The sequence below is a fragment of the Coptis chinensis genome, chromosome 1 (assembly GCF_015680905.1).
Source record: "Coptis chinensis isolate HL-2020 chromosome 1, ASM1568090v1, whole genome shotgun sequence".
NCBI classification, from domain to species: Eukaryota; Viridiplantae; Streptophyta; class Magnoliopsida; order Ranunculales; family Ranunculaceae; genus Coptis; species Coptis chinensis.
In genome coordinates, this window is record NC_141456.1 from 89,640,753 (window position 1) to 89,651,658 (window position 10,906).

The 10,906-nt window shown below is 38.7% G+C and overlaps 1 protein-coding gene across 1 annotated transcript; it reads left to right on the top strand.

Moving 5' to 3' along the window:
* Positions 1-3,073: 3,073 nt before the first annotated feature.
* LOC147525700 (uncharacterized) lies at positions 3,074-4,131 on the top strand. The gene is made up of 4 exons (XM_086580415.1): positions 3,074-3,140; positions 3,223-3,704; positions 3,773-3,967; positions 4,054-4,131. Exons 1-4 carry the CDS (start codon positions 3,074-3,076, stop codon positions 4,129-4,131), a joined length of 822 nt encoding a protein of 273 aa, XP_086436541.1.
* Positions 4,132-10,906: the final 6,775 nt, after the last annotated feature.

Here is a 10,906-nt window from a genome sequence, read left to right on the forward strand (position 1 = left end):
AAAGAAAGAAAGGGGTCGTCCGGTGCTACGAAGATTTTAAGATATTTTCCACTAGCAGATAGGTTAAAGAGATTATATTGAGTGGATTGGGTAGCAAAGGCTATGCGTTGGCATTCAATTGGAAAGTCCCCTCCAGGTACTTTGGGGCATCCAGTTGACTCGGGGTGGAAGGAAGTAATTGATACACAATACCCGTGATTTTGTTTTGCCGAGCCTCGAAATGTCCGTTTGGGGCTAGCAACTGATGGCTTCAATCCTTTTGGGTCATTAAGCTCATTGCATAGTTCGTGGCCTGTGATGTGTGTGACTTACAACCTTCCACCTTGGTTGTGCATGAAACCCCAATTCACCATGCTCACAGCACTTATCGAAGGTCCAAAACAGCCAGGTAAAGATATTCATGTGTTTTTGCAACCATTGGTCAAGGAGTTGAATGACTTGTGGCATGAAGGAGTAATGGTAAAAGATGCATCAAAAGGAGACGTATTTAAAATGCGGGTTGTTTTGATGTGGACAATACATGACCTTCCAGCTTATGGAAATATCTCCGGTTGTAAGACTAAAGGAAAACATGGTTGTCCAAATTTTGTGGTCCAAAGATCGCTTCTTTTTGGCTTCGCGAATGGAGGTAAGCATGTGTACATGAGAAGCGACGTTGGTTGCCTTTGTTAGATGAAGCCAGAAATGATACAAGAGAAAAGCACCTATGATAAAACTCAAGAGCTAGAGGAGCCACCAAAGGGCTAATCGATCGAGGTTGATACTATGACAATGAACTTAAAAGCAAAAGTTGGGAAAGGCAAACAGAAACACAATGTTACTGAGTGCGATGATAACCGAGAAAATGAAGGTGAATCGTGTTTTACCAATAGGTCAGGATTCTTTGGGTTGGATTATTTGAAGTACATTCCAGTCCCTCATAACTTTGATGTCATCCATATCGAGAAGAATTTTTGTGAAATATTGATTGCAATGATGCTTAATTCGAAAGAGATGACCAAGGATAATGACAAGGCATGCAAAGACTTGAAGCTTTTGAAAATTAAAAGGAGGTATTGGTTATCCCAGGTGAATGGTAAAACTGTTATGAAGCCAGGAGTTTTTTGGCTTAACAAAGTGGAGAAGAAATGCTTTCTTGATACATTGCGCAATCTGAGTGTGCCCGTTGGTTTTAGTAGTAATTGGTCTAATATTGTCAAGGCTAATTCAGTAGATTTAAAGGGATTGAAGTCACATGACTATCACATCTTGATGCAGCACTTGCTCCCGGTAGCGATTCAACATGCCTATAGAGATGGCAGCAGAAAGGAAGCTCGATCCATCATCAAAAGCATTTGTACTTTTTTTGGTGCTTTATGTGCTAGAACAATAGATGTCGAAACACTCAATGTACTTGAAAGAAATATGATTAAGACATTGTGCGCACTCGAGAGACATTGCCCTCCATCACTTTTTGTTATCATGATGCATTTGCCCATTTACCTTGCTCAGGAGGCTCGTGAATGTGGTCCTGTTTGGGCGAGATGGATGTATACATTCGAAAGGTATTAGTTTTGTAATTGTTGTCTTGCAAATTTTGTTTCCTATTAATGTGATTCCTATAATGTGTTCCTTGTCGTTTAAAGGATGATGAAGACTTATAAGGGATCTGTCTCAAACAAAGCACGCCCCGAGGGTCAGTATTATGAGCGCTACTTGAAAGAAGAGACCCTTATTCATTGTGCAGGCTATAAAGGAGGGGGTGGTATTCTAGAGAAACTTGATAGGATGGCTGAAAATGAAGCTCCACTTGTACCTGATTTGTTTGATAAGATTTATGATCATACTATCAAGGAGGTTGGCCCAATTGGTGTGGGTCATGGCTATGGGTTAGAAGGTGTTGAGTATGAACAGGCACGAAATTGGGTATTAAAAAGCCATGCTAAATATGATTATTGGCAGGAGTAAGTATACCTTGACATTATTGTTTGGAATTGCATACTAGTTTAATCAAATGCAATTTCTTCTAACATGTTAAATAATGTGTAGGAAGTACACCAAATTTCTTGAGGACCGGAGAAGAACTGGGAGGAAGAGGGCAGGCCATTTAAGGATACCTTTATGTGATAAATTCACATCATGGTTGAAAACACAGGTTGAGTACATAGAGTCAAATGATGTCCAGTTCAAAGATGTTGTGAGAGGACCTACAGGTTTGGCAACAACATACACAAAGTATTGTGTAAATGGTTTTCTCTTTGTCACCAAGGATCATGAACGAGCACGAAGGAACCAAAACAGCGGTGTTAGCACAAGATGCATGACTACTTTTCGGTCTAGTGCTAAGGACAAATATCCAGTTGAAGACTATGTCGAATACTATAGTGTTCTTCGGAAAATTGTCCAGCTACAGTATTGAGAGGGGTACAAGCCTGTTTTGTTCAAGTGTGATTGGGTAAAATGCTCCCAAACTGGTGTGAAAATAGATGTAGAAGCAAACCTCAAATTGGTGAACTTGTCTAACCTAATGAGTTCAGACCACATGGCTGATGAACCGTTTATTTTCGCGGAGCGTGCCTGAGTTTTTATTCGAGGGATCCAATGGATCCTGATTGGCATGTAGTCATAGAGGTTCCAAAAAAGTTGTATTCTGATCATGATGAAGTGTGTCTGCTATCAGATGATAGAACGATAAATATTAATATTGATATAGGAGGGCCTTCCAATGTGGAAGCCGTGGAGGATGATCTAGTACCTAATGACCCAGAAGATGTGTTTGTGGTTGTTGAGAATAGGAGAAATAAAAAGAGACAAAGATCTAATAGACCTTAGACCATTTCTTTGTTGGTTATTGCATTATATAAAATTAAACTATTTGGTTATGTCCTTATGTCATTAAACTATTATAATTGATTGTGAAGTGTCATCATGGGAGCAGAAAATCAGCACAAGTATAGGATTAATAACTTCTTTTTCCCTATGTTATGTTATTAGAATCTTATAATTTGACTGTATGCTCTCTTTGAAATGTCACTGTTTTCTTTATTTTCTTTTGCTTTTTGCTTCATGAAATTCCACATTTTATTTAGTGAACATGGACACTCACTACTCACCTGGTGGTTCAAATTCACTGGATGATGATCAGCTCAATGAAGACATGGGTAATTAATTTCAGTTTAACATTTAAGATTTCTTTTAATAATTATGTATGGTACAAGCTTAAAATGTTGTTTGTTTGTATAGGTGATGATGCCACAAACATTCCGAGTTCATCCGTAGCTGCAACTTCTAAAAAAAGAGGCCCTTCAATTGGCATCGAAGAAATTGAGGGTCAACCACGTCCGAAACTTGTAATGCAGACTAACCGAAAAGGCCAACCAGTCACACCCATAGACATTGTTAGTGAATTTGGTACAAGATTGGGATACATTGCTCGTCGAGACTTTCCAGTATGCTATGAGGATTGGCGACATATTGGTAAGGATCTCAAAGACAAAGTTGTTAAGACTTTGGGACGCCAATTTGTGTTTGAATATGAGAAGACGATAGACACTGACTACACAAGGCAGAAACTGAATGAAGCATGGAGGAACTACAAGCACACGTTGTATGAAACTTTTGTCGAAGATGAAGATCCTTCCTTGGTGAAAGAAGTTGCGCCACGTAACATTCCCTTGGAGGATTGGCACAAATTTGTTGATTATTGCAATACAGATAAGTTTAAGGTATGTGTCAATGTTTTAATAGGTAGTGCTTCATGTTAGTTTGATTTGACATTGCTTTAAATATGTAGGCCATGAGTGCAAGGAACAAACTGAATCGCGAGCAACAGATCATGCCTTCATCTCTTGGCAGAACTTCAGTTGCTATAGCTCGGAATGAGCTAGCTTTGGAGAAAGGTATTCCTGAATCGGAGATTACAAGGGCGGACTCCTATATGCTTATTCATAAACCAAAGGAAACTATTCCACAAAGCCAGGAAGTATTGGTTAGTGTTTTAGTATGTATTTAGCTTATATATACATCTTTAGTTTAAAATGAATGACTTTCATCTTATTTTTGTAATTTTAACAGAATTCGATTAAGAATCACATCTCTGAGCATCCAGAGTCGCAATATGATTTGTCTGGAGACGTAGTTGCTACGGTATAGTTGTTTCAATATCATGATAGGTATTTATTTTAGTTTTGGTACTTGTTAGAAATTGCTCAATGAAAACAGGGCCAGATAAAAGAGGTCGTTTCCGAGGTCTAGGTACAAGGGTTTGTAAACTGTACTGCGAAAGGGAGACTCTTTGATGAAAAAGAATGATGGCTTGATGGAGGCAAATACTCTCCTTGAGAGGAGGATCGAAACTATAGAGGCGAATATGGATGCTAAAATGTCGAGGCACATGGAAGAGGTTAGAGGCCTGTTTATGAGCCAAAGGGGAACTTTCAACGACAATGTTCCATCGCCACATTCTCATGCTAGTCGTCCAGTACTGCTCGGTAACTATCAATAACTTAACTTTCTCTTTTTATAGACAATATCATTGCCTTTCTATTTCTTTGTCTTTCTATAGCTTTGTTCTTTACTATTTTCTTTTTGTTTCTTTTGGCCCTTTTTGTTGTTTATTAACTCATGCACAAAGTAATGGTATTATCATTACCAATAATGCATTCCAGAAAATTGTCCTCATTAAGACACCTGTGAACAAGTTTGGTTTGCAGGAGCACCATTGCTATAGACCTTCTTGAATGTGGAGTAACACTTACAGTAAAAACAGTTACAGTTACATTTACAGTTACAGTTAAAAATAGTTAAACTAGCCGGCTTACCGAGGACATAATGATGTTTGATTTACCGAGTCACGGCTGGACAAACATATATGTAGATCAATTGTGTCTTTACAGTAAGATAATAAATATCAGGTTAGTAAAGATTTAATGACATGGCCTAATTACCACATAGTATTTTATCACCAAATAGTTACAATACTATTATGAGCTAATAAGTCTTTACTAGCCTAAGCTTCAAATCGGAAACAATTTTTGTTTTTATCGAAGATTAATGAGTAAAAATAGTAGTATAATTATGACACCATTCCAGTCTCTGTTTATACTCTCGCTAAGGCTTTTAAGGATACTCAAGATAATATGAATACTGACTAGAAACTGAAAAAAGTGAACTTTGATATCTAACAGACTTACTACTTAGAGGAAAGGGGCTCGAGCTGGGGCTCGCGCTTCTGCAGCGCCTTTGATGTGGTCGATCAGGACAGAAGCACATGAACTTATGCATCACAAAATCAAAACCACAACGCCCACCGCTTTCTGAACACTCTTCACACCTGCTTGTAGTCCATCTCAAATGAAATCCTTTGTTCAAAAACTCATAGATAAAACATATAGCTTATAATGATATGATAGGGACAGTGTACATTCATTATGTTAATCAACACAGGTAGGGGTCTGCCAGTCTGCCTAACCATTTATCTTGTCTGCCAGTCTGCCTAACCTACGCTTGAAGAAACTCTCTGCATGATTCAGAGAAGATGGTGCTTTCATTGCCTGAACTCCAAGTTGCCCTTTTTCCCTTGTGTCTGCACCCAATTCTGTCCTTGCAACGTCTTCCCCAGCAGTTGAAACAAGTGGTTTTGGGTTACCTTGATGAGGGCGTGTCCAGTCCTGCTTTAGAGTACTCATATTTCCAGTTTTCTTTTGCGCGCCTTCTTCATTCAAATTCTTATATTCAAGTCGCACTCTCGCCCTATGTCTCCGTGTAGGTGTCTGCCATCCTTCACTCTCATTACCCTTACCTCCACCATTTCCTTCCTCTTGTATTGCTTCATCATCTGTACCTTCATTACTTTGCTCCTGTGACTTGGCTTCATCTTCATCGCTGCCACTTCCAAAGACGTTTGCTATCTCGGTTTTGTCCTCTTCTTTTTCTTGAGTCGCTTCCCTTCACTTTCGTTAGTTGGAGATTTCCAACCTTTTTTCTTTCCAGCTGATATCCTCCCAGTTTCCTCAACATTATGAATCTCCTGTAACTCATTGCCTACTGTCGTACTACCTTTAACCTTCTGCTCTTCGTGCTTATCCTCTTGCTGCTCCATATCCAGTGCACTCCTGTAACTCATTAAGACTTTTATATATCTTAGGCTATTCTCCTCCAGAAGACTTCTGAAAGTCGTCCGCTTCTGTTGTCAATCATTTATGTTATAGGTTGTCTTTGTAGACTTCTAGGTGTCCGACATTCACACTAAAAGCGTGGGGTGGATTATTATAATCACAGTACTGCTCCGGTAACTATCAATAACTTTCTCTTTGTTTGCTTTTTTGTTTTCTGACTTAGGTTTTCAGTTGAGCTCATTTTCTTGTTTTTGTGAGTTGGGTTATGTGGAGATTTGGGTTTTGTAGAGTGTAGCTAGGCATTATTTGATTTTGTTTGGTGTTGGGCCATGTGACACTTTGCCTTTTGAATATTTTTACGGACTGACAAAGAAACAAATAGATACTAGTTCTTCAATCTAAAGTAGATCATTTGGGAGTCCTTCACTGGTGCTTAGCTTCTAAGGGATCTCCTTACAACCAAAACCATGAATTGTAGCTGTAGAGTCTGCTTCTATCCATAGGTTCAGCTGCCCCTCATTTACGGCTCTTTCAGCTAACAGTAATTGTATAGTATATTGCTTAGCATCGGTACATCATGTCTACGTATGTAATTCAGATTTTAACTTTAGGGAAATGGGTGAATCAAGTTTCTGAGTGGAATTGTACACAACCAAAAAAATAATCACAATATATTAATGCCACCCAGGTGCTTCATAACCTCTATTGTTTGGTGGAAACTGGCAACGAAAACATTGCCTTCAATGGAACCATTTCAGAACACCATTTCGTTCTGATAGGGTTTGTATCCACTATCTACAGACTTCAGCTGCCCCTCATTTATGGCTCTTTCAGCTAACAGTAATTGTATAGTATATTGGGTAACAGTAATTATATATTGAAGGGTATGATAGGCTAGCTAGCTCGCCTTGTGATCGAGCTAAGCAACCTCAAGTATTGGGTTTGCAGACTATGGTTTGTATACCACTTTCTACTGGAGTTGTTGAATTGGGTTCCACTGATTTGATTATTTAGAGTTCAGATCTAATGAATAAAGTCAGGGTGTTGTTTAATTTCAATAAAATTGAAATTGGATCTTGCCCGCCTTTCAAACCCTGTGAATGGAGATCAAGGAGAAAATGATCCTTCCTTGTTATGGATAAAGCATAGCCATCTAGAGTGGAGGGGAAGGCACCATAGGCAGGGGTTAAGAAAGCAGTCAAAGCAAATACAAGGGAAGCGTTAGCTTGGGTTTCACCCCCGGGCGTTTCAAAACCAATAGCAGGGACAGGTGTTGGATCTAGTTCCACCATCATTGGCAAAGGCAGGAGTTGAAAAAACAATACCAAGAGCAAAGGTAGAGACACCACTACCAAAGGACAAAAACTAAGGTAGAAGCACAGCCAGGCGGGAGTAGAGACAGCGAGGGAGACCCAATATGTTGCAGGGGCAGGAGCTAAATAATTGTCTGGAGCATACTGTTGCTTCGAGATCGAGGAGCAACATCATATGGAACCCATTCTATTAGTAGGGGAGGGAGCCTGACGGAACTACACCTATGCAAAGAGCGCCTTGCGCGATACGGCTTTTTGGCCGAGTCTTGCGGGTTAAACCCAAGATCAGGGACGTGGATCTGGAGTCTGAGGTGAGGTGCGCATAAGAGAGTGCAGTGGCCTGAGAGGCGTTCATCTTGCTGATATCGAGAATGGCCTTTGCTGCCCGCCTTGGTTTTCGTCTTCACTGTGGTTTGAAATGAAATTTGTCTGTAGTTTACCTAACGATTATGCTTCAGATATTAGTATTCTCTATTAACTTATTTGTTAGAGTACAGTTTGTGTCCTAACAGACCTTTCTATTTCTTTAAATGTGCTTTCATAAATAGATCTTGTTATTTGCTTTCAATACTCAAAGATACCCTTTTGATTTCCTTAATCATTTTGATGTCAATATGCTATATAATTCTCGATTAGTTCCTCCATGTGATATGGTGTATCATTGTGTGTTGGATGCATCAAGGCACCCAAAAAAATAGCAGAGTTTGTTGCATTGGTAAGCAGGATTAGTTAAATGATACAACTATATGTAGACTGATAAAAGTGACAGATTTTACACTGTACAGTAGGACAATAAGTTATGTCTTGGTACACCAGAACCAGGTTTACGGCAGGTTGGAATGGTGTGGGTACAGATAATCTGTAGTTTGCTAGTTTTGTTTTGGAGTAAGTTTCCTGATGTAAGAGTGTTTGAGCAGACCACTTGCTGATAAAAAAAATATAAATAAATAACTATAGCGTTAAAGGCAGTTTCAACATCAATCAACTTTGTAATAGTTTAAGGCTTGGGGATTTTAAGCGGTGTGTATTGTTCAATTTTGTCTTTCAGATTAGGGAATTTCTGCAAGTTATGAGCATCATTCATAAGCGTTTGTTACTGTACGTTAGAACTTAGAAAATTGTCAGTTCATCAGGGATATTGTAGGGTGGTAAAACTATTGCCAAGAATGCTCCTCTCTAGTCTCCTCATATATAGTTTATGAGGTAGAAGGTGTTAAGGTGGCATAATCAGGGACTTCATTTGGGATGACATTGAGCTCTCCACCAAATAACGACTTTTCCTCGTTCCCATGACTCCGCGACCCATATGCCTTTTCCATTGTCAACCCCGGAAACTTATGAGTGGAGTGAGGCTTTCGGGGCTACCTACTTTAGGGTAGGGCTTATGTAATATATAAAGGTGAAGAGCTCAGGGCCTTTTTGTAGAGTCTGTTGTACCTAATTCAATTCATACCGCTTTGTTCAGAAATTCGGTTTCTAAGTTGTATCGGTTTGATCACCCTAGTTCAGCTCTAGTACCGTGAACGAGCTCACATCGAACCAACAAAGATAATCGCCAGAGTTTCTACAAAGAGATCGATAACTGAATTTTTCTGAATTTAGCCGCTTTCAAATCCTCTCTCTGCCATGAAACTATAGGCACCCTTTCTAATCGCTAGTAAACATATTGTCATCGGTGTGTTTTGCGTAAGGTTTAGGCCTAATCTCTTGGTATTGTGAATGATTTTATTCTTAAATGTTGTCGACAGCTAAATATAATCTATTAAGTAGTAATATGTTACTAATTTCAATTGTCGTTGTCATGTCTTTCACAATCGTTGGAGTCGGTGTTGTTAATCCTATATTGTTATCTTGAGTCATCAAATTAATGAGGCAAAGATGATGGTAGTAACAAAAATCTAGGCTTTTGTTTGGTTCATTATCTAGTTATGTTCACTTTCATGTAGAACAAATGTTAATTCAAGTGTAACACAGAAATGATTACTTGTTATGTGTTGCATAGCTTCAAAACAAATCTTGAAACTAAACATTATTGATCAATGGAGAGAATGCATGTCTATCTACATGTATGTATTGTTTTAACGTGAAATCTTTATTAATTAAAATGTTTTCTTTTCAGCTGGAAAATGCCTACTATATTGGCAAAGATTGTGAGTTGCGTGGAGGTTGGCCGCTTGAACTTGTTGCTAGAGGCGTTGTGCAAGACGTCGAACCTAACACAGAGTATGGTGAAAGGACCTTAGAAGAAGGGAACTTCAAAGTTTATGTTCAAGTCGTGCGTAGGGCTGATGCTATCCTGCCTTTCCCTCACAATGCATGGCAAAGAACGCTTGGTCAAGTTGTGCAAGGAGTCATCATCCGCCTAAAAGAGTTCTTGGTGTTTGCATCTCGTGAGTTCGCCTTCTTGAAGTGTTTATTTAACTTCATCTCTTTAGCGATCTTTATTTTGCCCTATTACTTAAGAAATTAAATTGACGTGGTGGAGGATGTGAACTCAATAGGTACTTAAGTAATCACATAAATATGGTTTTTGCTAGACTGAATTCTCTTTTAAGTTCAGGATGTGAACTTATTTTGTAGTTGAAGATGAGAATTGAACATCTTTTTTGTGTTATGAGCACAAGTTATATATATATATATGAGTTCATGCTAGACAGTTGTGTATGGATTCAAATGTAGGATTTTGGTAAATATTGATTGAATTAGCAAAATATGAGTATTTAAAAAAAATTAATAGAAAAAAATTAAAAAAAATAAAAATCCGACGGACAAAATCCCTAGCTGACATCAACGCAAAAGGTGACCTATACCGACAGATAACATCCCACACATAACTGTCGGCATAGATATTCTATACCGATAGATACCATCACACACCAATCCGTCGCCAAATGTCACCTATAACGACAGATAAAATCCCACACACATCCGTCGGCATAGATATGCTATACCGACGGTCCTTCCCGACGGTTTTTGTCCCTAACTAAAGCAATGGCGACAGAGCAAATTAGGACGGCCTAGGGACGGTTTTAATCCGTCGGCGTAGCTCTATAAGGACGGTTTTTGTCCGTCGGTATATATCAATTATTTTGTAGTGTGAGTATCTATGATTGTTAGCAGTAAGTTTCTGAACTCTAAGCTAGAGTACTTATTCTACAAATCTTGTAAGAATATAGCCTAAAGCCTTATATGAGCGAAACATTTGAGAAATGACACAAGGGAGAAGTAAAATCCAGATAGAGAAATCACACGTCCACTTGCTTGATCACTAAACCATATCCTAAGCGAGAATTTAGGCCCTCTTTGGATCGATATAGCCAGAAATTCAAACCTATGAATTATTTTTCCGCTAGCCCCTCGAGCCTTTCTTTAGCTTTTCATAAACCACAAATCCTTTACCCTGTTACAAAAACAAAACAAAATGAAAAATAAAAAAATCAACCTACCCAATTTAGATAAGTCTGAGAATAGAATGAGGAAGAAAGAAGAAGAGAAAAA